This window comes from Balaenoptera musculus, chromosome 2 (assembly GCF_009873245.2).
Source record: "Balaenoptera musculus isolate JJ_BM4_2016_0621 chromosome 2, mBalMus1.pri.v3, whole genome shotgun sequence".
Lineage (NCBI taxonomy): Eukaryota > Metazoa > Chordata > Mammalia > Artiodactyla > Balaenopteridae > Balaenoptera > Balaenoptera musculus.
In genome coordinates this window covers 75,723,203-75,750,937 of record NC_045786.1, presented here as the reverse complement: position 1 = coordinate 75,750,937, position 27,735 = coordinate 75,723,203, and the positions used below count along the sequence as shown (strand labels likewise).

The window sequence follows — 27,735 nt, the reverse complement described above, 5'->3', positions numbered from 1 at the left end:
GACGTTCTTCATCAAGTTAAGGAAGTTCCCTTCTATTCCTGGTTTACTGAGAGTTTTTACCATGAATGGTTGTTGGATTTTGTCAAATGCTATTTTTGTATGTATAGATATTATCACATGATTTTTCTTCATTAGCCTGTTGATGTGACAGATTACAGTAACTGATTTTTGACTACTGAACCAGTCTTGTACACATGGAATAAATTCCAGTTGGTTGTGGTGTATAATACTTTTTAAACATTGTTAGATTTTATTTGCTAATATTTTTGAGGATTTTGTATTTATGTTAACGAGAGATATCAGTTTGTCGTTTTCCTTTCCTGTAATGTCTTTCTGGTTTTAGTATTAGAGTAATGCCGGCCTTATAAAATGAATTAGGAAGTGTTCCTTCTGCTTCTATTTTCTGGAAGATATTATAGGAATTGGTATGCTTGGTAGAAGTCACCACTGAAACCACGTGGACTGATGGATTTTTAATGGGGGAGGTTATTAATTACTGATTCAATTTCTTAAACAGATATAGGTCTATCCAGGCTTAGCCAGTATAAGTCTCCATCCTCAGCTCCCACCATCAACTATTCCTTCCTTTTGTGTCTCTTAGGTCAATCTCAGGAGAGTGGCAGTTGATTGGGTTCCAGTACATCTTTTCAAGCCAGTCTTCAGATGTAAATTAAATGACTGCCCTTGGGTCCAAACATCTGGAACCAGGAAGCAGAAAGTCATGCAGTACGGTTTGAGGCCATTTAAACTCCAAGTCCTGGGTCAGGATAACTTACGATCAAAAGAACCATGGAGAGGCAGGCAAGAAGTGATGACTATTTCAGGACTGGGTGCCAATTTGGTAGATGTTGGGATTTTAAATATATATTGGTAATGTCTTCGGTTTTGGTGTCAGGGTAATGCTGGTCTCAAAGAATAAGCTGGGAAGTATTCTCTCTTTAATTTTCTGGAAGAGTTTATGTAGAAGTGGCATTATTTTTTCCTTAAGTATTTGGTAGAATTCACCAGCAAAGGCATCTGGGCCTGGAGTTTTCTTTGTGAGAAAGTTTTTTTAGCAACAAACTCAATTTCTTTAATAAATATGGAGCTATTCAAATTTTCTATTTCTCCTTGTGTGAGTTTTAGTAGAATGTCTTTTAAAAAATGTGCCCATTAGTTATCAAATTTGTGAGCATGGAGTTGCTCATAATATTCCTCTGTTATCCTTTTAACGTCCATGATGATTTCTCTCTCATTTCTGATATTAGTAATTTGTGTCTTCTCTCTTTTTCTCTTTGTTAGCCAGGCTAGATGTTTATCAATTTTATTGATCTTTTCAAAGAACCAGCCTATGGTTTCATTTATTTTCTCTATTGTTTTCCTGTTTTCAATTTCACTGATTGCTGGTATAATTTATTATTATTTTTCTTCTGCTTGACTTAGGTTTATATTGCTCTTCTTTTTCTCGTTTGTTAAGGTAGAAGCTTAGACTATTTATTTTCTAATATATATACTCAGTGCTATAAATTCCCCTCTAAATACTTCTTTCATTGCATCTCACCAATTTTGATAAGTTGTATTTTCATTTAGTTCAAAATATTTTTAATTTATCTTGAGACTTATCCCTTGATCCATGTGTTATTTAGAAATGTGTTGTTTAATCTCCAAATATTTTGGGATTTTTCCAGGTTATCTTTCTGTTATTAATTTATGGCTTAATTTCACTGTAATCTGAGAGTATTTTTTTATATGATTTCTACACTTTCAATTTTGCCAAAGTGTGTTTTATGGCCCAGAATGTGATCTAACTTGGTTGAATGCTTCAATGTGAACTTGAGAAGAACGTGTATTCATGGAGGTTTAGTTTACTATTCCTAGAGCTAGTATTGGCATTTTGCTTCTAGAGAAAACTCAGCCTTTGCATTTTCCTTCAGCCCCTTGATTTGTTTTCAGATCACTGTTCTTTTAAGTAAGCAATACATTAAAAATAATATATGCAAGGATAGCTGCTCCCACTATTTCTATTTAATATTGTAATAATATCTGATATTATTAGGTCAAAAGGTTGAAAATAAAATAAGTAGTATTTTCTTTATTTTCAGACGACATGATTGTGTAGAAATTCCTAAAAAATCTACCAAAAAAGTACTAGAAGTATAATTTAGCAAAGTCCCAGGATACAAGATCAATATACTATCAACAAATCATTGGAAACTGAAATTCAAGTACATGTATTTACTCACACACATTAATTCATACAAGAGCTAGTTGCATTGTGATTGAAGGATCCTTTAGAGTATGATAGTTTACTTTAATGCCAGAAGTGGAAATCCTGGGCAGCAACTATTAATCTTTTAAATGATGTAAATTAAAAAATAATAATCTAAAAAAGAGTCTAAAAAAGAGTTAATGGATCTAAGTTGCGACGCAACCACTTCATAAAATTGAGGGAGCTGCTAAACCCTCTCACTCCTCCTCTGTGAAACAGGTTTGATAGAACAAAAACAGCGTGAGTTCAAATTAAGTGGGGAAGGAATAGCTGAGCAGAAATTTGATTTCACAGAAAAAAACTGCAAAATGTTCATTAAAGGCCGATTCTAACCAGGGAGCTGTTTGTAGGTACCACTGAAAATCTACAGAAGATGTGTACTCTGCTGTCCTGGAGCTTATAATCATGTTTCAAAGACAAGATTACTTGCAGGAAAGTTAAATAATGTTAAGACACTCTATGATTTAGTGCCAAGATGAATGGTAGAGATAAGCACCACAGGAGTTTGCTTCAGAGAAGGGAGATATTGGTGTGGGCTGACATGTTAGAAGAACGCTTCAGGGAAACAAGAAATAGTGAGGGAGTATGACCTGGGGTAGGGAACGGATAAGGTAGAAGAAAGAAACTCTATCCCTGATAAAATTATTCAGCTGGCCTCCTCAGTCCCTCCTCCTTGACTTCAGCTCCTCTCAACGATTATCTGATACCCGGGCTGAAGATGTGTGACAGAGAAGGAAGAAATACAAGTTTAGCTTCTCTCCTTCCCAGCTAAAAGTCCCCGGACCCTACAAGTAGCTCCAGTGGCTGAGGGCCCCAGCACTCTCTGCACTGGCCTCTACCACAGCACCGTCTTCAGAGCGAGCAGGGTACCTTCAGGCAAACAGGGCCAAAAAGCCATGAAAACTCACAGTCAGAGTAAATAGGTCAGAAACACATAAACCTAGTCAAACAGAGTCATATAAAGAAGGAAGACACGAGAAAAGAGAGAAGAATTTTTAAAATATAAACTAATCACATTTAATAGCAGCAATTAAAGGAGTGAAAAATACTGTAGAGGAAACAAGAAGAGGAGACTTTTAAAAGATAAGGAAATGAATACTGAAAAACAGCGTTAGAAAACATATTTATTTTTAAAAATACAGTTCTGTTTGAATAGAAGAGACTAAGAAAAATAAGCCTTACTGATTTCACACTGAGAAACAATGAACTGAGAAGGGAACCAAGGATGAAGGGAGGTGGGGATGGAGGGAAAGGGAGAGGGTACGACAGGGAAAATAGACAGAGGTGGAGCTCATCTGTCATGAAAGTTCAGGTATTCAATATTTTGAACTATTCAGTGCTGAATGACTAGCTTTCTTTTCTTTTTGCACCATGAAAATACTGTTAGAAAAAGCACTTAAAGCAAGACCAGCTAGAAAACATGCATAGTCTGTGTCATAAGATCAATTTTATAGCCATATACTTGCATCATCAGAATCCTACTATTTGCAGACATATACCGTGCTTGGGGTCCTCGTCAATTTCTGCATTTTGCTAGTATCCCATGCAATGGAAAAGGAATTATACTGTAGGGGAAGTGTGGTATTCCTTGGGTAGCATAATCCAGATATTCATAAGTATGTGTACTTGGGCCAAAAGGTTCTCTCAGAAGCCATGCAAAGAAACGCAGAAATAAAGACAAGGAGTCCCTGGCGATCAGTAGGGACTTTTTTGTTTTAAAAAGTCTATTCTAAACACAGCTGAACTCATGAGGATATGTCTCTTAAAATATGGGTTTCCATGGTCTCTTCCTATTGAACACCCTCCCTTCCCTTCTTCCCTCCTTTTCTTATCTCCTTCAACAATTTTTATTGAGTGCCTACTCCCTTCTAGGCATTGTGCTCACTAGTGTCTCCTTAGATTTCTATATTTTCTTTCTTTTCCAGGCTGAGCAAATTATGTCTTTCAGGCTAAATATATCTGTCTGTCTCCAGTATATGACCTCAAGAGTACGAGAGGGCTAAAGGGGTTCCTGTGCCAGTCATCCCAAAAGACAAAGGCCAATGCTTCCATGTAGAGCACCAAAACACATCCAAATAATTTTTTTAGGAGAAAATAAATGACTCACATTACTGATTTGCTTGTAGAAAACAGACCTGGCTAAAATAAACTCAATTGTGTATAATCAGGATACCTACCTACTCTACTGTCCCACGATTCCCATATCTGGGAATGCTTTTCACATCTGTTTTAGGAAAAATAGTAAGACAACAGTCAACTGGTCTGAGCAGCCTTATCAGAGCCACAGTGAATTACAGCATTTGTTACTCTGTTACATGTTGAAGCAACATGGCATTAAAGCCAAGTACACACCAATGTCAGTTGTGACATATTCTCAAATTGGTAGAAACTTTGCTTGCCATCAGTGATATGGCAGAAGGCAATGGGAATTGCTACTGGTAATGGTTAATGTTCATTTCTTCCTGTTCCACTTTCTATAAACAAGGTAATGCCTATACAAGCTCATTACTGTAAACTGAGCACATTTAAATTGGCAGTAAAACCAGAGTATTTACTCTAGTGCACATATAAAGTGCCTCATCCAATGTTTTGGAAATGTTTCAAGTTTTGAAACCAAGCAGCTGGCAGCTTTACAAGCCAAACCTTACACTTAAATCACTCACTCTGGAAAGTTTTTTGGTGTCCCGTGTCAGGTAGTACCATTCAGCAGACATTCATTCCCCACCCCTTGGATTCTTTTGCAATAAATTTGCATTCATGGGGCTCTTATAACTGTTCCAGCACCACAGACTCCAATGGCTGTTGATTAAATGTATATATCCTGTGCGTTTAATCTGACTTTCATTATGGCCACTTCATAAAAATGCCACAGACTGGACAAGCGATGACACATAGCAAGAACCTGGAATCCCTGCAAAGCCTCAGATTAGGTTTTTTTCTCCTTCTTTATTAATAGTGACCATTTTGTGGCCTAGCTCTAAATCAGCAAAAGTATTTGACAGCAAATGTTCCTATCTATGGATTATATATAACCCGTCCTAAACACTAGATGAAAAAGGGATAACCCCAGGAAAGGAAGGGCTGGCTTCCATGTAAATCATGTTACAAATTGGACAACACCCAGAGAGTTCATTGTTCAGCCTCAATTGTGAAGGCCATTCCCATTTACTATTCCCCTAGAATCGATGTTAATTAAGGCAGACTGAGACCATAAATCAGCCTGGGAGTTTACAATGTAATACAGCATTAAACATACATATTTAAATTAAAAGTAACTGATTAACCACAAGAGTTTTTCCAGAATTGGCCGAGGCCATTTCTTTATATGAAGACATGTCACGTTTCATTTTTGTGAAAAGGGGAAATGAAAGAAATATTATCTTCTAAAAAGGTGAATTAAGGCTAGTAAATGACTCATGACACTAGTTATTGGGAGGAAGGGAGGAGCTGAAAAGAGAGGGAAAAGAAGAAAAAGGACAGTCATGTGTGAAGGGGAGTGTCTTTGTCCTGTCTCCCTTAAAGTTATTAATTTTTCTGTTATTCACAATCACTATATGGTAGGCACTATGCTAGGCACCGGGGATACAAAAATAAATAGGGTCAGCCCCTGCCCTTGAAATAAGTGTTCAGCACTGCAGTGGGGGAAGACCAACACAGGAACAGCTCCAATGGTATGACATGGTAACAACATTCAAAAGTATTATTGAATACCTACTATGAATATGCTTTAAGGATAATAGATTTTATATTCTAATTTTATAAAACACTAGACAAGTAATTTGTGTGCCTCGGAGAAATCCAACCAAAGAACCACACCTGCCTGATAGAAGCCAAGAGAACATCCTTCTGAGGAGAGGACTTGGGCTTCATCAAAGAAAGCACCAGATCTCTGAACCCACAGTTGAAAAAACAGAACTGTTTGATAAGTAAGTCCTTCTCCAAGACCTGTGCTAACAGAGCACACCTACACAGGCCCAACTATACCATGAAGACCAAATTTGTTTTAACCCGAAGTATATGGATAATACACATTCAAAAAATAATTCTGATTATTAACATTATTAGGTACCCACCATTTACTGAGCATTTTCACTATTTCACTTAATCTATATAACAAATCTGTGATGTAGGTATTTTCCTTCCAGATGAGTAAACTAAGATTTATGTTACAAGTCCAAATTTATACTGCAAATAACTTACAGGGCAAAAATGTGAACCTAGGTCTCCCGAAGTGAAGTACAGAGCTTTTTCATTCCTCTTAACATTACTGGTTTTCCCCCCTCTTCCCTGCTGAACTATAACAGTAAGTTAAAGATCTGTGTTCAGTTAGGCCAAAGGCAGTAGAAAGAACATAATTAGGAAATTTACTATAAAGTCAGAACTGAAAACCAAATGGATCAAGAGAATAATGATGAAAGTTAACATGTGAGTGCTTACTATGTTCCAGGCACTGTTCCAGACACTTTACATGTATTAACTCACTTAATCCTCAAAATTACCACATGAGATAGGCACTGTCATCATTTCCACATCATAGGCGAGGAAGTGGAAGCTCAGCTATGTAAAGGAACTGGGGCACGGCAGTGGTCCTCCTTTGACCACTACCAATTATGTAGTTTGGCCATTTTATAGCTCATTATTTAGACTGATTATGCCTGGGGGTTTATTTATAAGAGGATACCACTTTAGGGCTTCCCTGGTGGCGCAGTGGTTGAGAATCCGCCTGCCAGTGCAGGGCACACGGGTTCGAGCCCTGGTCTGAGAAGATCCCACATGCCACGGAGCAACTGGGCCCGTGAGCCACAACTACTGAGACTGCGTGTCTGGAGCCTGTGCTCCGCAACAAGAGAGGCCGCGATAATGAGAGGCCCGTGCACCGTGACTCCCGCTCGCCGCAACTAGAGAAAGCCCTCGCACAGATACGAAGACTCAACACAGCCAAAAAAAAAAAAAAAAAAGAGGATACCACTTTAACAGTTCTATTTTCTTCCACAGCGAAAGGAGGAGGAGGAGGTGAAGTGCTTGTGCTCCGGTCTTGGTTTCACACTAAATGTTCGGCAAGTCTCCCACCGTCCCTCTTCCATCTATGACAATACCAGACTTGGCAACTGAAGACAGGCTCATCGATGGCACCTGTGATACAAATCCTCTGTCCAGTCCCTTGACAGACTTTGATAATTGATCATGACACTTCCCAGTTAAACTCTTGAATACTTTTCAACATGGCACTTTAGAAAGCTACTACCAATTGAATGGAAGATGCCATCTCTAAGGACTTCCTAGTTCTAATACTCTGCCTGTCTGAGGTACTGGGTATAGAACACACGTGACCACCAGTGGGCGCTCAACAAGAGAGTTTATCAGAGGTCCTGTGACACTGTAGATTTGTTTTGTTCCTTTTCTAAGTGCAGGTTGATGTTTCATAACTACTTGAATCATATATCTCCATGCCCATAGCCTACTCCATCCTCCAGGTTCAAAAGTTACTGCCTCCTTTTCCAATTATGTCATATACTTGAACACGCAACTAATGTGCTAGAAAGATACCATTTGAAAAAAGTGAAATTTAGGTGGAAAAAAGTCCTAGAACAAACATGTTTAAACTTATGCAAAGTGATCACCAAGAACAACTGGAAACAGCTCACCTCCCGCAAAATTGGTTTTAGTTTCTTATTGTGAAACTATGCAGCATGCCAAGCTCATACTTTAACAGCTAAGCCTTATTAAAGTACTATTTTTAAATGCACTAATGAATGAATATCTTTTTTCTTGGTCTAAATATAGTAAAGGCTGCTTTAATCAAGAAGAGACAGATTCAAAGAGCTGGAAAGGGCTTTAGATACAATCTATGCAGAAGGAAAGTGTTACATAAATAAACTTGTCAAAAGAAGTCCAATGACTTGCCCATGGTCATACAGCCCATTAGTGGCTGAATAGGGACTGGAACCCAATATCCTGATTCCCATCCCAGGGCTTTTTCTAAATTTAAATTTTGTTGATGTTTCTTTAGAAAGAAGATTTGATGGTCGACCAGGAAATATGAGCACCTCTTTCACAATGTCTCTTTAAAATTATTCAGCACAAGGAATTTTGTTTGAGTCCTTTTTTCCTTCAGCACAATCAACACGGGTGACAGCAAAATACTTTTTCATTTTCTTTCTTGAAGGCAAAATGTGTTATGGAAACAGTGGTGATTTACATTCCTAGTGGATTCCACTCAGAGGTGAGGTCCTGGGACATTTTCTGCATTCTCCTCACATGCAGAAGCAGGAACTTCTGCCAGAGGACAGCAGCCACACTATTGTCGCCTTCAGAGAGAAAATTATTTTCCTAGGCTTATTAAAGAAAAGTTTTGTGCTCTTACAACCACAGGGCTATATTTGAGGGTCCAGGAAGGGGACTTCAGAATCAATCCCTATCCTAACGACCTTCCACAGAAGGGTTGGTTTTGGATGCGCGGAAGAAAAAGGGAATGGCCAACCTTGCCTGATTTAGGAGCTGGTTACAAATTCACTGCATCAAAGTGCTTCCTTTTTCATATGTTCCTTTCTCTGAAGAATCTAGTTATCAAAACAGGCATCAAATGCCAGTCTTTATGAAACGATCACAGCTACCTGGCTCTCAGTTACCTCACCCAGCTAAGGGAATTAAAATTAAAATTCATAATGGCAGTTAATTAGGGACATACCACACAGGCATTTGGAAAAAACCTGTGAGTACAATTTCCTTCTGTAATTACTTCATAGCATCCTAGAATTCTGAGAACCTGTTCAGGAAATGTCATCTATTTCCCCATCTCACAAATTTTATTCCCTTCCTGGTGGAATGCTTTTATGAACTCTAACAAGGACCATACTCCACATGCCTTCTGCCAAACAGAAGTGTCCCTTCCCGAACCTGAAAGGAACAGACATCTCATAGCATCCCAGAGAGGTGGCCTGAAGTATGAATGAAATATATGGTTGTGTCCTTGGCTTTAAACAGTAAAGATGATAAAGGCAGGCTTTTTGAAAGCCAATTCAAGACGACTGGGTTGGTTTATACAATTTTTTTCAGAACACACCACCAGGATAACAAAGTAACATGCAAGTCTGTTCTCCCCAAGACAACTAGAGAGACTGAAGTTGCTTAATTATTCAACAGTAATGGTAAGATGTCATGAGGGTCATGTCTATGTATGTAAAACAAAGTAGGAAATTCATTGAGCACTGAGGTGATTAATCTTGCATGTACTTCTTTATCTTCCTTATAGAACAAACTAGAATGGAAGTACTAGAGTTGAAAGATCTCCATTTAAAATCAGTCTGCCTTTTACCACTTGTGTAATCCTGAGCCATCTAAAATAGACTTTGAAATTCTTTGAGCTTTGTTTCCTTTTCTATAAAAGCAGAAATAAGGCCTGTTCCTTGCAGGGCTATTGTACAATTAGGTGAGATAAAATGTGAATGTGCCTAAGGCTTTGCTGGCTAAAATGTAAGTTTCTGCCTTTTCTAAGTTCCTTGAAGAAAGGTCTCCCGGCATCATTTGGATTCCCCCCACATTCTAACACAGCACTTAACATGCAGACAGTTTTCAAAAGATTTAATAAATCATGTTACTGGGGAAAGAAGCAAAGGTGGGATAAGGAATTCAGACTGGCTGTCAACAGGAATTTGATTCTTCTAAAAATTGCTTTAATTTGTTTTATAAATCTCAGCAGTTACTTGGATAAAGATTCAAAACAGTGAAGCTTAGCCACGCAAGCCAAGCCACATCACTTGGCCACTTCTGCAGCAGGAAGACAGTCAAGGACAAATCAGGCTTACCACACTGCCAGCCCACAGCAAAGTGGCCGTGACAGTACAGAGAGGCTGCCATGAATTTTCTAACTGGAGAATCTAAACCCCTGAGGAGTTCTCAAAGCAGCAGGCATTAATAGGAGTTAGGTGTAAATAACTTCCTATCCTCAATGAATCTTTGACATAAAGCTGCCATGTTTTATTTCAGTAATAAAATGTTTTGTTTTTTTAATAGTAAATGCTTCAAATGATTTGTATTAAATCCTGCAGTAGATTATGCCTTGGCGAGTTGAATTTTACTCGGTTTGCCGCTAAACTGCTTTTGGTTCATCAAAGGAGAGTACCAGACAGCAAATCAATAACCAGACTGATCTATTTATAGGAAAAAGTTCAATTACTTTTAATTAAGAGTGGAAAGAAGTAGTCTGAGGACTTGTCATACCTTAGTTATCTCCTTTTACATGATTGTTCCATTGTTTCTGCTGATGTACTTTAAAGAGATTTACGGACAACAAAGTACAGACAGCACTATCCTTTAACTATATAAAATTAAATTCCTACTGTTACAAAAAATTATATTGATGATCACCTCAGTATGCTACCTTGCAAAGCTGGTAGCCTTTAAATATTATAATCAAAGGCAATAAAGGTATTTTTAACTTTAATGAACAAAAATCCCCACCTTATTTTACTTCTAATTAAGAGGACACCTATATAAAATAAAACAAAGAAGCAAATGTCCAGATCACTTATGGGGTGAGAGGAGAAGCTTCCTATTGAAATATCTAGGTAGTGAGAGCAAAAGTGGTCCTGTTGCCTTCCATTCTTCGCTTTGCTTCACGCCAAAACATCTGGCTAAAAAGTGAAAAAACACCCAAATGGCATTGTATAGGAAAACACCTAGATGATTGATTGCATTTTTCGCTTTAAAGTCAATGTTTTGATATTATCGAGACATGGCCTTTGTTCAATAGGTGTAATTGTTTCCTGGCAAAAAGCATGGTTTTACAAAGCCTGCTTTGACAAGGACTAGTTTATCAATCTTAATTTTAATCAATTAACAGTTTTAAATAATAGACTCAATATTGTATGCCTTGAATCCCACTTATCCTGAGTCTTAGGCTGAAAGGCAGGAGAAAGAAAAAGCCTTCAACAGAAAAGACTGCAAACTAGACTTTGAAAGTATGTAAATAGCACAAAGTCAAAGAAATGAGAAACTAGAGGCAACGTTTTAAAATAGCTTTAAAATATTAATCTAAATTGATTGTGCCAGAGTATTTTAAAATAAATGCTGTATGCCCAACATATTACACTAACATGCCATGATTACACAAATTATGTTAACGCTGTAAACAGAAATAAGTTAGGATATTAGCAGTTAGGTAGCCAAGATCCACCCAGCTTCTCACATATCCATCTAACCTCAAGGTCTGTTTCTGAAAGTGAAAGGACACTGATGAGAGTACAGAGACAAACGATCATTAGTCACGTCCCCCAGAGGACAGTTCAGTTTGGCCAGCCTTCAGGGGACGAGGCTCCATCCAACTGAACTAGGAGGCGAAGTATGGGGGGTAGGGGGCTGCCTTCTTTCCCAGAACGAGGCAGCTAGGATTACTTAGATTAAAGGGCTCTGAGGGTAATTCCAAGAACCTGTGACACAGATTAGGGCAGACCTAGTGATTCAGGATCCCAAGGGTTATGGCAGGGTATCTCTACCACAGACCTAAACTGTCTGATTTTCCCAGCCTCAGTCATATCACCAGGTTTGACTAGCACCTATGTTGAATCTCATGGAGGTCTTTTTGGTCTTCTTAGGTGTCCTAAGATCAAATTCTGCCTCCCCATTGCTCTCAAACTATTTCTTTATGGATCAAATTTCTACATGTATAAAGATTACTAAATGGTGTGACTTAGGTGTGTCATTTAATCTTTCTGTGGCTCAATTTTCTCAACTCTAAAATAAGAAAATCACCTCATCCAGTGGTTGTAAGGATTAAAGTATTGGATTACTGAAAAGTCTGGTATAGTGTGCACTCAAACTCTTAACTGATTCTGATTCTGAATGTAAACCATCAATTCAAGGCAATTTATTAGTGCTCTTAAAAAGCTAGACACTCCTTGTTCTGTGTTTATTTGTTCATTTATTCTTCTCTCTATTGCCAGTAAGACCCCTTTGCCAAACCATGAGAGACACATAGGGCAAAAGGATGAGAGAAGAAGGTAAAGATGGTGAAGGTCATCCCACACTCCGACTAGTCTCTCAGAATTTCTGATTGTGACCCTTGCCTGATTCGGCCATGAAGACAGACTAATGCGGGTCAGTTCAAACACACTACTGTAGCCTGGCCCTGAGAGGGTCTGAGCAGTGGTGTGGGAAATACCCTTGGAGAAGAGCGAACTTCAGGAAGGACTTTAAGGCCCTCCTGTCGGTCTTGAGAAAGCAGAATGTGACTTGATGTCTTTTTGACTTCTGCTTGGAAACAAATGTTCCTTTGCCTATCTTTCCTAGGTTTAATTAGTCTTCTGTCTCTCTCAGAATTCAGCCTGTTCATTTGCAAATGGAAGACATCAGAAAGGCTAGTGAGTGTGGGTGTGGGCGTTGGTGGGGGGGAGGAGACTGAAGTGTTTATTTTCAAAGCCACAGGGGTCCCCATTTGAAAAAGCACCCAGCTTATCTCAATGTTTTTGTTTGTATGATTTTGAATTAAAAGGTTGGGGCAATTCATTTAGGAGATTAAGCTGTCTTACAATGGGCCTAGTTGCCCTATTTATTTACTAGTACTGCTAGGGTTAAAAAAAAAAATCTTTCTACGACACTCCTTTTCATTATTCAAGTGCAATAATTTTAAAGGATTCCTTTGGTCTTTGATTTTATTGCCAATTAATTTTCCATTAAAATGATGTTTATTTGCTGGTCACAGATAAAAATCACAAACCATGTGTGTAACAGTTTAGGGTTGCCAGTTTTAGCAAGTAAGAATATAGGATGCCCAGTTAAATATGAATTTCAGAAAAACAACTAATTAAATTTCAGAATAAGTATGTCCTAAATCACTGGCAAATCACGGGGCATACTTATATTTAAAAAGTATTCATTATTTACCTAAAATTCAAATTTAACTAGGCACCCTATATTTTACCTGGCAACCCTACCAGGTTTTTGTGGATGTTGTACACGCTCCAAGGATGCCAAGGATGAAAACTGGGAGAAAGTCCATTTTATTACTATATTTAAACTTGCTTCCTGCAGATTTGAAGTACTTTATCAGTCAGAATAATAATTCCCAGTTAATAAACAGATATACTGACACCTCAGGAAATCAAGTGAATTTTGACTACTGGATGAGACCCAGTTCTAACTACCAAAGCCCATTCCATTTATAGTAATTTTTCTCATTAAGAAAAAGTAAAACACAAAAGGGACAACTGATATCTTCAGTTGAATTAGAAGTTAATGTCATGAACTACTACATTTAAAGGCCAATATCATCTTTCATTGATGTTACAAAGCACATATCCTGTGCAAAGAGGGGCTGAAACACCCCAGTGCATATCCTAAGGTTGAAGAGGCCTTTGAACCAATAAATGAGTGATTTCTCCACAGGAGACTAAACATTTCCTTGTGACAGTAAACAAACAACAAGTTGAATTTTATGTTGCACAACTATTTTCATGTATCTGTTGATATAAATAGTTAAAAGAACAGAGGGATTATTGAATTTTTTCTTTCAATTAAAATTAAAATTTTTGTCCTTGACTTAAATGTTAGCAAATACTTTCAAACATAATTATACCTATTTTGTACTTAAATAATTAAATCCTTCCTCTTTGCTCTTGGCCATTACAAATATACAGAAAGGTCCACGTGATACCTTCCTTACCCCAGGAATTGGATTGTAATATTCGTAGTCATTCATTCCTAAAGCCCTGAGTTAATAAAATGTGATGAACTAATGAGCCAAATTAAGCATAGCTTATAGAGTCAATTTCATTACCTTAAAGTCACATCTAATATTTAGGAAGAAAGTGTTTTTTTGTAGACCTCAAATCACCTTAATTTTTCTTTTCCTTTCTTTCTTCTTTTTCTTTTTTCTTTTGTTTTTTAATAGTTACCTTCCCAGAAAAGGGAAAAATAGGAGACATTAAATGAAAAGATCAAATTAACCTTGAAATATTTGGTTAAGAAATCCCTTTTTGCTATTTACATAAACCATAAGAAAAAATCTTGCTAGGACGTGATTTTGAAGTAAACCTCATGTTGGGGGTAAGGCTTGCTAAGAAATGCCACTGAAAGCTGCCACTTGACCCGGAATTCCTCTACAAGAAAAACTAGCCATAACTACATGTGAGACTTATAAGAGAAACTGCCGGAATGTCAACTTCATTTGCAGCAGCCCCATATGGCCTGATCACTCTCCTTGGCATGATAAATCACTGGCAGAATCCTTACCTTCCTACGTTTGATCTCTGCTCAGCAAGATGTGGTTTTGATGTGAAGAACTCCAGATCTCTTGGGTCAGAGACAAATAGCAGTGGCACTGACCTGCAAAGTGCTAAGTCTCTATTAGACTCAAGTGAAAAGCCGTAGCTTCTGACAAGTTCCCTCTCCACAGAGTTTACCCGACCCACCGTGGTTTTCATGAGCTTGGGTTGACAAAGAAGCTGCCAAAATGGTTTGGAGGAAAAGTGCCAACAAACCTTTTCTTTCTACCACTGTTACCAAGTATTAAAATCAATGTTCTCTAAGATTTAAAGGAGGAATTCTCTTGGAAGTCACTGCTCTAATTTCTAGTACTCTAAGTGTTCAGTGAACACAAAAATTTTTATTTCCAGTGGATTTTTATGACACTGCTAATCACTCATTTATATAAGGAGAATCATTAACAGAGATTTCTGTGGGCTACTTTTTGGTAATTATAAGGACATCCTTGGGAAAATATTTTTAAAAAACACTGTTCTGAGTGAAAATTTTGGGTCCCAGAAAGACTGTAACTAGATATACAAACAAGTTTGGTATTGTCCTTCTGATCTCATAATCCCAGGTTGGGACCCAGGAAATTAAAGAGTTCTGCAGAGTCAGGGTGGGATAAAGAAATCTTACAACTCTTCTAATCCAGTCATTTCTATAAGTACTAGGTGGGTTAGTAAATAAGCAACTCGTTCCGTCCTATCACTTTATAAATAATAAAAGTGATGTCTAAGAAATTTAAGTAAGTTACCCAATATCACAAAGCATTTTCATATCCTGAGAGCCTAGCGTACGAGGAAGTACCAAATAAGCAATCGAGTAATTTGTTCATTCATTAATTCAGTGACTATTTATCGTGTGCCTACATGTACAAGGAACTGCTAAATGAGCATACATCCCTGGCAGAGCTGGGACCAGAACACAGGTCTTCTAATGCACAGTCCACTGTCTTGCTCACTACTCTACAATGTACCCCGAGGGCTTCTATTTCAAAGGAAGGGGTAAGTGGGAGTGGAGGAAGGGAGTTTTCCTTGAGAGAGACAGAGAGAGAATATGCATGCACTTTCTTTAAAAAGAGAAAGCTATTTATTTCAAAACACTTTACCCTGGAATTCACTTTCTAGTCCCAGCATTCTGTCTATTAGTAACTCTGCAAATGGATCAGACAATATTATTTTCTAGTATTCATCCATTTACTCATTTATTCAAACACAAAAATGTGCGGACCACACTTTGTGCCAAAGGTGCGATGATACCAGCTTTCATGAAAATTTGAATCCAGGAAGATAAGTAGCCCAGGCATTAAGCAATAATTGAATCCCTTGATGTGACATTATCAAACACACAAGTTATTTAGCAGTAATAATAAAGATCTTAGATAAACCTAAAAAAACACATTTGAAAGATTTCTCACAAGACAGTTGGTTTGTTCAGAAGTCATTTGTGACTATAAAAATAATAGCAGAATCACTCCAAAAATTGTAAGACAAAAAATAATGTGAAATTTTAGTTGCCTGTAATGATAAGGAGTTCTGAGAAAGCAAAAAGTGTGCTATCATGTTAACAGCTGCGTTATTTCAATAGCCGTCCCACTACACCCTCACAATTAAAGACACTCATAAATAAGCCCTTCATTAGCTCTCTGTAGAACTAAGTCACTGACTTTGCCAGTGTTCATAAAAGCAGAATGTTTGGTTTCTGTTTTAGCTAAATGTAGTTTATGTACTCATATTTATACATACGTGACTATACTTAATGTTGAGCAATCATCTCTCTCCTTAATTTGGATCATCAGGAGTTCCAAAAATCACTCCGAAAAGAACTTCTTTTCTTTCTTTCTTCTCTTTTTCTCTGTTGGAATTCCTGGTAATGATACCAGAATGTGGGCAAACCTCATTAGTCTCCCTGCTGTTTACAAGACAGGATTTATGCTCAGTGTGCTGAACACAATGACACACATCACTAAATGGCTACAACTACCACCCAGGCTTTAATCTGAGAAATTTTTCACTCGGTACAAATACCTATCAGCGTGGAGAAACATGGAAGAGCAATTACAGCCAACACATGTAGTCTTTTAAGAGTACCCAATAAATACCCATTTGTGAAGGTTAATTTAATGCAACCTAGGCTGTTATCTGGAATAGTATATGTCACCAATTCAATCCATTAAGTAATTACTAAATTCTCAAGAGGGCTCACAGGAGTCAAATGTGGTTATTCCAGGTTCATTGCTTCTGGTCTCCCTAGGGACCATTCGGGCCAACAGCTGGAAGAGCTGACTACAAAGGTTCCCAGGCACAGCTAACCACTTTATGAAAACAGGTAAATGAGTCTAACCAAGGAATGAGGGTCATCAAGGGTCTGTCTGAGAGAAATGCTTAGGGAAGGAGAAGAGAAGCACAAGTGCGTAAAAATTTAAAAGGAGATGGAAAAGGTGAGAAGAAGGGATGTCTGACTGGGAAGTAGAGGAGAAAGAGAAATGTGTTCTCTCTAAAAGTGAAGACAGAAATTGGGAGACTATAAAATCTGGCTTAAAGGCAATAACTTGACAGTAGTTTCTTTAGACAGGATTTTTGAGCCATTTACAATGAAACATTAATTGTGCATCCCAATCACCACCACCCTCTGTCACTGCAACTCTGTTAAAGTTTGGTTATTGCATGAATTCCTGAGGACCACTGTTTCTCTATTCTGCATCCCCGCTGAGGTTACATGTAATAGATGGATTTAACAGTAGTTAAGCCTTAGTGAGAAATGGTTGCTCATAAAGGCAAGATAGAACATATCCACCCAACTCTTTCTGGCAAGTGCCTCTCCCACACAATTTATAGTCAAATAACACAAAATGATGGCCTATGGGGAGAGAGGAAGATTTGAAAGACTATGAAATATATTCGCTTTCAGCAGTCTCATTAATCCTCTCCCCCAAGTGAATCTGAATAACCATACCAAAGAAAAGCACTTTTTGACTGAAAAAACAAACAAGCAGGTGTTATTAAGGGCCATGTGTGACTACCCAACCAGTGACAATCCAAAAATACAGTTCTTTCCCATAGCCTAAAGAATCACACCTACCCAGGTGATTTATACCTAAAGTGTTGATTATATCAACTTTTATTTTTTGTTTGTCACACACTCTCATCTTTATGTCAGGTTGAAATTGTTGCTAATGATAGCTATAACAATACCAACTGGACTTAAGGTTGGCATTTGTAGTCAGAGAACTGGGTTTGGGATTATCCTGTAAGACATTTAGCAGAGCTTTAGGCTAATAATCCAAAATTTTTTGTCTTTGTTGTGGTTTTTGTGCTTGTTCTTACTGTTAGGAGGAGGGAAGGAAAAGGATTATTTGAGTCTTGGAATTGTCACCTATAGCTATTGATCCTGGAAAAATTAATTAACTTTAATATGCTTAATTGTATCACTTATAAAATGGGGATATTAATATAATATTCACATAATAGGACTGCCACAATTATTAAAAGCAATCATATGTGAAAAGTACTTTGGAAACCGTAGCATTAATAATGAAAGGATAATATATTAATAAAGTATTAATAAAAAGATAATTCATTGCTATTAGTAGCTATTAATGATAAAATATAACAAGTATTCATTCAACAAATATGCCCTAAGCATTTACACTGTAAGGCACTGAACTAGATGCTTCCAAAATACCAACATGAATGAAAGTTTATAATCTAGTACAGTTTAGGAGTAGAAGATTACGTAGAAAAATATAATACAAGGCAAAAATTGCACAGTTTAGTAGTAGTGCAAACAAGTAACAAGGGCTTTCAGAGACTATGTTCATCTGTTAGGTATTACATAAGTAACATCCACAGAAGGGCTAGATTCAGTTTTAAGGTTGGAGAATTTCATTCTTTGGTAGGTTCTTTAGAATTAGAGGCACACATGCACAGATCAAATAACTTACGAAATCCAAATACGAAGGTGAATGTATAACACCAGCTTTGAGTTTAAAACACAAGGAGTTCAAATATTAACAAAAAACAAAGTAATGTTATTTTCAAGCCTGGTGCTAAGGAATAATTTAAATTCTCTAAACTAACAGGATGAAGCATAGTACTGAATTAGTTAGCCAAGATATAAATGGTACCATTTATATTAAAAGGTTTAGCATGAGAGACAATAACATATATCATTTATGAATGCATATACATGTATGAATACGTACACCAATGGGAAAGATAAATGCTAAATACCTCTGAGAAAGGAAGGAGAGGAGAGAGGGGAATGGGAGAAGTTCATAGGGGAAGCGTCAGTGTACTTCCTTAAAAAGATTAGAAGCAAATAGGGCAGTTAAGAACAAACATCTGGGTATATGTATGCACGCTTGTTATATTGTCTATACTCTGCTGTATGATTGAAATATTTGATTTCCTCTCAAGTATGTCTAACAATACAATGTGCTGTTGCTGTGCTGAGGCTGAAACATCTCTTTACCTTCTGAATCATCATGGGGCTTTAAGTGCATTCAGTCAAGAATTTAGCATCTTCTATCATGCACCATAGTTATCTGTGTGCATGTTCTCATCCCACACCCAAATAGGAATCCTCTCCAGCCTCCCTCTTCAGGACAGGGTACACATCTATGTATCTTTTTGTGCCAGACAGTGATTAACAATGCTTTGTACACAAGAGGCTCTAATAAACATCAGATGAAGAAACAAGCAAATAAATTCAGGGGAGCAAAAGGGTAGCTCTGACTGCAGTTAAAGATAAAAATAACCCCGAGATAATACAATTAGATAACCTTCCCTGTGAAAATCAAGTTATATTGGTATGCTAGTTATCAGACTCTAAAATATAGATAAGGCAGAATTCACTGGTTTCATGTTCAACCAATCAGTCTGACACTATTTCCTGATTTCCTCCCAAAAATGATTCAGTGAGAGAGTCCAATTTTCACACCTGGGGAAATAAGACTTTAAGTTATCCTCTGCAGATCTGTAGAGACATTTCATCATTTTGTCTTCCCAGGCAAGGTCTTCTTATTTCCCCTCTTCCTTCAACCTAAACCCTACATCATTACACACACCTCAGTCCATATATTTGGTGTGTGTCAATGGTGGGGGTTGGAGGAGGAGGGAAATAGGTGATTTCTGCCTGTTAGTGGGTTTACTAAATTCACACTACCTTGGTAGATCCACTTACCTAGAGGTAGGCTCCATCCTTACTGAGGGAAGAGCCATACAACTTATACCATTTTCTGACTCAGCTTCATCTCTTAGAAATCCCTAGAAATGACCCAGGGCAAAATATCCTAAGAGTCATTGGACTTGAAATCCGAAGACAGGCTAGACAAATTAAAATTATGTATAAGAAAATGTATAAAAATATAATCTTTAATTATTTTGAATTTTTCCCCTATAGTTTATAATCAATATTGGAAAGTGTTTTGGTACCCATGATATCTTAAATTCTGTCTAAATAAGGTGTTTCCAGTTTCAACTGGACAATAGGTTTTATCTTTCCAGAGATCTAGGAATAAAGAAACTGCTACTTTGGCTCTCCAAAGGTCAGATTGTGGTAAGGAAAGGAAATAGAGCAGGTATCTACTTCTGGAGGTAACAGAGCTGAACTGCAGTAAAAGGAAAGTTTCCTTCTATAATAAAAATTAGAATGTTCACTCACAGACATTCTAATTTTTAACCACATGCTACAGAAGTCAATAAACCCCCACGTTTAGCCCCAGGGAAGTTTTGTTGAGAGCCTGGCAAAAGTCTAGATGGGGAAAGCACTCAATTATTATTCCAACTGGAATTTTCAAAGGCTGGAAGTGTTTTCAAATCATGTGACAAAACAGAGACTTACTGTAAATAAACTCATTAACATTTTGAAGGGAAACAATTTACACATAACTCCATCATCTTAGAAGTAGACAGACTAGCAATAGAGAAATGCCAGAGATAAGAAATTCCCAATTTGGGTTATCTCATATATCTGAAAGGTAAAATGGAATAAAGCTCAAAGACATGTCTGAAAAGGCAATTAAAAATTAACCAAAGTGACACTATGGCAATCATTTCTCTGCATTGGTTTGCTGTTTGAGGGGAAATGACTGGCTTTGAAATTACCTGTCACAGCAAACAAAGAAATTAAAGAAATGCTAGGAGGACTTTCAAAATAGTCACTATGTGGGTACTTTTACTTTTTGGAGGGTGAAGTGCCCCCAGATTGGGCAATCAGGACCACTGAAAGACTCTTCAATTTTAAATTACATAAACTAAGATACCTTCCCATTTCCAAAAGGTATCTTCTGAGAATGTCCTCCTGTGCTGCCATACTTCCCAGATTTTTGCACCAATGACTTGGCAAGATCTTTCTTCAAACTACTTAAAATACCAGAAATGACTCTTTGCCATCTGACATTTAGGCCCCGCCAACTGGGTATACTGAGGCATATGGATGCAGAATTTTGGCACAAGTGTCAGACATCTAATTTGATTAGTAAAATACTGGCTGGGAAATTGTTTTAGTAACTTTTTAGTAAAGAGAAGTCCTTGGTAGGGAAACCTCCAAGGGATCCCATTTGATGAAAATCCAGTGTAAACATATAAGGATTCCACAGCTACCCAGAATATTAAACTCTTATACTTAATTAAAATTGTAAACAATGGCCTGTTTCAGAAAACTTTACTGATCATACATTTCTGATCTTTCTTAAAATGGGCATCCATTAATTTGAAACAACAAATGTATTCATCACTTCCCAAAAATGAAATGGATCTAGCCCTTAGCTGATTATCATTATATGCCACTTACTTTCACACACCTGCTCGCCTAGTCCTGACAATAACCATCATGTAAGGTAGGTACTACTATTACCTTAATTTTGACAGATGTAGAAATTGATACTCAGTGAAGAAACTCCCTGAGAGGAGGCACTGTCCATACCTTGCTTACTATTGCATCTCCAGAATCTGGCACCATACCTGGCATTGTGTGGTGAATAAATGTTAACTGTGCACATAGCTAATAAGTACAAATCTGACCTAGATTTGAACAAAGGCCTATTTTTATTCAGAGCCTTTCTTTTTTCTAAGTAAGTCAAGGGCTTATAAACTTTTTCTGAAATGTGGGTTATACAGTCCTGTTGTAACTACCTGACTCTGCCACTGTAGTAACAGCTACAGACAATAGGTAAGTGAATTGGTGTGGCTGTGTTCCAATAAAGCTTTATTTACAAAATCAAACAGACAGTCTGTAGTTTGCTGACCCCTACAAGCTGTCACTAAGATAACTAAAAAGATAAAAATAGACATTAGTATTTGTATTTCATTATCCAACTGAGAAAGACTTGAGACAGAACTATGTTGATATTTGAGATGTTTTTGTTTTGGTCATGGTTTGATCATCACGCTAATCATCGTCTAATGCAGCAGAGAACTTACGCATGCCTGGCTTCTCTTAAGCCAGGCTGCAAGGAAATCAGACCTCACAGAACGTGCTCCTCAGAGAATCTTCTACCCTTACATAGAGAAACTATAATTCCTCATTTTATAGAAATAAAGGACAAAAGCACCTCAGCAAATGATGATTCCACATGATTCCTGCCTGTATAGTAGAAGGCATCAGGCAGGACCCCCGAAAAGTTATCTAATTCAAGTCCTGCAATGAAGTTGTTTAGCTTCCCTGGGTTAAATGGAGATGATACAAACATCAAAAAGCTGTCCAATTATGAAAAAGTATAGTTTTGAAAACCTGAGGTCCCCATTAAACACGAAATTTGATTAACAACTCATGATCAAGCAGACAATCTTGATTAGAGCTTTGGAAGTAACCAAACCTGTACCATCTTTTAAGAAATAATCCCTGGGATAGGCAAGAATCTTGCCTCAGACCTAACCTCCCCCCCACTAACTCATAGAAATAGCAAATATAGTAATTTAAAGTCAGGGAATCAGAAGTCACAAAACGTAGCTCCTTCTTAAATGAAGTAGACCAGTTCATATTCTCTCCATGTTTGCAACAGAAGCAATATACAAAAATAAAAATTTAAAACTCTTTCTCTCAAAAAAGAAAAGTATGTGACTGTTAGGAAAAGCCAAGTGTATGGTGAGGAAAGCTCTTATCAATTTTTTATAAGTCAAGGCCAAGGTCTTCCTTATCAATTATTCCTACTTTTTCCTACTCTGTCTCCTTCAAAAGGTTTTGCAAGGATCAAATAAGATATATACGAAAGTGCTAGGTAAGTCATTAAGTCCCATACACGATGTAAGTGGCATTATAATTATTATCATTATTGTTATTATTACATTGATCAACTGAACTACTGCCATACTGATAACCAAATTTTGGCATTCCATCTTTCTAAAAAGACCTTAAGCTCCTAGGAGGTCCATGCTTCCTCAGCCCCACCAGCTTAATGAAAAGCACTGTTGTTAGGAAGATGCCACTTAAAAATCCTTTGAACTGAATTGAAATTGATCCCAGAAAACAGTAGGTGTTCAATAAAAGGTTGTTAAATGAATAAATAAAAGAATAAATAGTAGTTACCCAATGCACATTAGCTCTAATTTTCAGTTAATTGCCTTTTATTTTTTTCTCTTCTAGTTCAGTGGGTCAGTTCTCCATAAACCCCTTCTTCCCTATGTCTTAGCTCCTCACAGTATCAAATGCTAGAGGAAAACAAAACCCTTTATGTTAGTGTTAGTTATGGGCATAAACTCCCACTGAAAAGTGATCAACAGAGAGACAGCACAATGCATGTGTGTATAGTGGGGGGGGGTGGGGAGGAGGGACTAGTAGAGTCAGAAAAGATGATAGAGACAATAGAGAAGGTAGGGGTGGGATAAAGTCGGAAAGTTTTCAAAGATCTTCTGGGAATCTGGAAGAGATCGCCCCTGCAGTTAGGGGCAGTCAGCAAAGAGCAAGCCTTGATTTTATAATGTGTGTACTCCTATAATATATTCAGATATACAAAAATTTTAAAACCAGACTGATAAAACAGGAACAACTCAGAAAATCTTTAATTCATAAAAGCACAGCTAAAAACAATAACACTCCTATGCTAGCTGTTAAGCAGTCTCCTTAGGACACAAGGAAGAGAGTGCACATTCTCCCGGCCCCAAAGTGGTCCCCTCGCTACTTGACGTTGGTGGAGTTATCAGTCTTTCTTGACTAACGCAGTCTGTAGTTTTTTGTTTTGTTTTGTTTAAACATATTCCTTAAAAAAAGAATCACTTTTAAAACTTGGGGTCTAGCTTGCTGTATTAGGAAAATAAAAATAGACATATTCCAAAAAATGGTATTGCTATTGATGATCAGTTCTAAATGGGTGTTGGAACTTCAGAGAGGAAGGCTTATTTGAAAAACTAAATGCAATTGCCCGAGAGTCAATACAAAAACCACGAGTTCAGCCCTTTCAGCGTTCTTGGGGATTGAACTTTAATTTTGGAGCATTTTCACTGGACAGACAATAGCAGTAACTTTTATTTCGTATGATCTCCCCTATTCCCCTTTTATAAAAAATGTAAAATACTTTTAGAAGAAGAAAGAAAACGGTGAAAAAATACAGAAAAATACAACATCACAAGTGCAAAGTTTTCTGAACGCATGCTACTTGAAATACTCAAAATATCAGCACTTATATAAAAGTAGTGACTTTATACTGGTCCTCAAGTCATATTTTAAAGTCCTGTCATTATATATCCTTCACTGAAGAGTTTTTGTTTAACAAGACAAAAATTATTAAGGATCCATCTATATTTGTCTTGTACCATTTTCTGACACAAATATTGTATTTCTTTCCTACATGTTATTCAACAATCACGCTAGCATAATAATATTTTAGCTATTACCCTTTAAAAAAATCCTAATGAATGTGGTATCACTGTTCTAAAGGACTGTCTACTGTACCTTGTTCATTCTTGTGCTTAAACTCACTAATATAATTTCCTGATCATAAGTGAATTTTTAAAAACTCTCCATTAATCTTACTTTCCTTTTAAGTAAAAAAAAAATCATTACCCATTACCCTCGGCTACCAAAAGAGCAGCTTCTGCTCTTCATGTTAAAGATGCTGCTTGCCCATGCCGCTTCTCTCAGAAAATTCAGAAGTCTCTCTAAAGAGCTGAGGAGGAAAGCTGCTGGGAATGTTCGCAGATACCTGATTTTACAAGGTTTTGTGAAAAGAGCTTGCCTTTAGATTGGTAATACTCAGTGTTTATGAGGGTTGTTTGCCAAGCCTAAAATAAGGTGCCTCCTCCCCACAAATTAAAGAATCAAGTTACAATCCATTATTTCATTTTTGATTGTTTTTCTTTGTAATAAGTGGGAAAGTGGATACTGGATAAAAGTCTCCCCTGAGCTAAAAGGCTCCACATTAAAGGCTTCAATTAGCTATAAATCAGTTGTCTTTCCTACTGGGGGAGAACAAGAGAAAAAAAGAGAGTGAGGGTTGTCAGAGAAAAAGAGAACTGGAAGAGTTTCAAAATTAAATTCCTAGATACTTAAAACTCCTTTCAGGGGCTGTGAGGAAAATCCAATCCAAAGTAAGACTAAAATCGAACCCTCCCAAATCTGAAGTCCTCTCTCCAGCATAGCTCTTGCATCCTAAGACCTTTAAAGAGAGCCTGAAGAGGTTAGGGACCCTCATAAAACAAAACTCTTTTGCTGCATGCTTTCCCTGCTTGTTCCTAAACCCGGAGAATTGCCACACATTGGCACCATTGTTATGCAAACAACGCCTAAATGGTTGTAACCATTAACGACCTCTCCTTAAAATGGCTTTCAAAAATTTGTCACACCATCTAAAAAGCTAACAGGTACATTAAATCCATCTAAGTTGGCATTCAAAACACAAGTCACCCTGATTTTTATCCTAAAACTTAGCAGGTAAGATTTCAATATTCTGATGGATTTTTTATAAATTTCTCTTTCAACCCTTAAGCCAAAACCAAACTATTTACTTCTGGACAAAATTTAGTTTATCTCGTAATAAGCATGATGGAAAACAACTTTAACCGTATTGTGTGTGTGCAGTATGCGTTTAAGTTGATTGGGCGATGTCTGTAGTAGAAATCAACTAAAAGGAATAGAAAATCAAACAGGACCACTGTAAAAGGAACTCCAGGAAACATTATTTTAAATCGCATCTATTTCTCTCTCTCTCCCACCCCAATGCCATAACATAACCTCCCCCCCCACCGTGTGTGTAATCAATGCATTTTTTTCCATGTCGAATTTGTGGGAAGTAAATTCTATTTACATTAAGGTAGCGAACTCATTTCCTTTTTATGTTGTGGTGCAACAAAAAAATTCCTGCTTGGCCAACCCGAGATGTCAGAGTTCGTTATAAAAAGTAATTTTTTTTTTTCAGTTCAAAAGCGAACCCATTAATTTGCACGAATTTGAAGACTTCTCAAGTTTTCCAGGAAAACTGCCACTGCCTACAGAATTCGAATGAAATGCTGACATCGGATCTACTGTACTCAGCAGCCAGGTTTCCATGAAATCTGCAAAGGCGGCCAGAGCGCTGCGTGCCGGACGATCCTACGCGAAAGCCGCTCGCGGCGCACCGTGCGGACTGCCGAGGACCCGAGCGGGGCCAGCAGCCCTGCGGCCCCTGAAGGTGCACGGCCGAGAAGAGACGGCCAGGCTGCGTGGCCGACCTGGCGGGGAACCCTTCTTACCCCTTTGAGGAGTGGAAGTGGTGCCGACGCCTTCCCCGCAGCAGTCGGGACGCTGAGAATTCGACCAGAAGGCAGCGGCAAATGCGGTTTGGGAAGGAGCCGTTGACGGCGACCCTCAGCGCCGCGCGGCAGGCTGGGGCGAGTCCCCGACGCGTCCCAAGATCCCGGCAGGACTTCAGAAGCCCCAACGCCGAGGACGGGGTGTTGTCCCTCTGCTGCGCGGGGACGACAGGCTGGCCCGGGAGACCCGGGCCCCAGACCCCGTCTCGCCACCCTCTCCCCCTAACAGACCATGGAGAGGAAGGAAGGTTCTAGAAAGTCTCCGTGGACGGCAGGCCCTCTCGGCGCCTTACCTTCGTGTACTTGATCTCGAGGTTGGGCGTGGGCGACGGCAGGAGGTGCAGGGACGCCATGAGAGCGGCGGGGTCGGCCTTCACCTCGCCGGGCATCTCGATCTTACTGGAAGTCATGAAGGCGGGACGAGGTCTCGCTCGCCCGCGGCGTGGGCTGTGCGGGCTTTGCGCTCGGTCCGCGAGCCGGGGGCGCGCTCGCCTGTATATAGGCAGGTGTCAAGCTGGGGCTCTTCTTATTGGACGTGAGGGCCGAGGCGCGGGGGGCTGGTCCATCCTACCTAGGACGCCCCGGCTCAGCCCCGATTTACATAAAGCCCGCCGCCGGCGCAGCGCGGCTCGGACGCTCGGAGCCCACGGTCAAGTGCGCCTGCCGTACCCCTGTGCCCCCTGGCCGCGGGGACCGGCCCACGCCCACGCGGCCGCCGGAGTCCTCGACGGCGGGAGACCAAACCTGCGCCGCGGCCGCGCGGGGCTCAGCTGGCTGGACTGGCCTCGCTCCGGCCGGGACAGTGTCAGCGGAAGGCACACCTTGGCGGATATGGGGCGCGGGTCGTGGACCCGGAAGCGGAGCGGGGGCTGGCGGGGGACCCGAGCGGCCCGGTGCTGACGCGGCCCCGAGAGCGGGGCGCGGTGTCGGCGGGAGAAGCCCGGGGCGCTGAGGGGGCCCGGCAGAGGATGGGGCGAGCGACGCTGCAGCGGACGCGGAGATCCCCTACCGCTCGGCGCCCGCGGAAGCCCGTCTCCACTTCTCTCCCAGGGACCCGCGGGACGCCCTCCGCTCTCCTTCCCCGGGCATGTGCGCCCGGCCCTCCGCAGCGACCCCAGTCCCCGCGCACACGCACTTCCCGAAACGCGGCCCGAAGCGCGCCGTGGCCACAGGGTAGGGGACGAGTAGTGATGGGCGCGAGTCTCTCGCCCCACACTCAAAATGAGTATCCCCGCGAGCCGGTCGACGCCGCGCGGCCCTCACCAGGACTCTCCCGCCCAGCTGCTGCCCTCTGCTGGCCGGGACCACCCCGGGCGGTCTGGGCTGCGCTGGGAGGATGGAGCCTTGGTCCTGGTACGCTCCGGGGAGTTGCAAGTTGCATTGACGCCTCTGGTCTTTCTCGCATCCCTCTTTCCAGCCCGTACTCTCCTCGCCTCCAAACACACAAGGATACACCAGTTTTGCTTTTCTGTTGTTCTTCACGCTAACAGCTATCATCCCGCCAGACACTGGGCTTCT

The 27,735-nt window shown here is 39.3% G+C and overlaps 1 protein-coding gene across 2 annotated transcripts in view; it reads right to left on the bottom strand.

Annotated features, from left to right (window-relative positions):
- The window catches only part of ALDH1A2 (aldehyde dehydrogenase 1 family member A2), a 96,297-nt gene extending 68,946 nt beyond the window's left edge, over positions 1-27,351 (bottom strand). For both annotated transcript variants that reach the window (XM_036840047.1, XM_036840056.1), the window contains exon 1: positions 26,511-27,351. In XM_036840047.1, the coding sequence (XP_036695942.1) occupies positions 26,511-26,627 (117 nt within the window). In that variant the 5' untranslated portion in view covers positions 26,628-27,351. The remainder of the gene's footprint in view (positions 1-26,510) is intronic.
- Between the last annotated feature and the right edge of the window lie 384 nt (positions 27,352-27,735).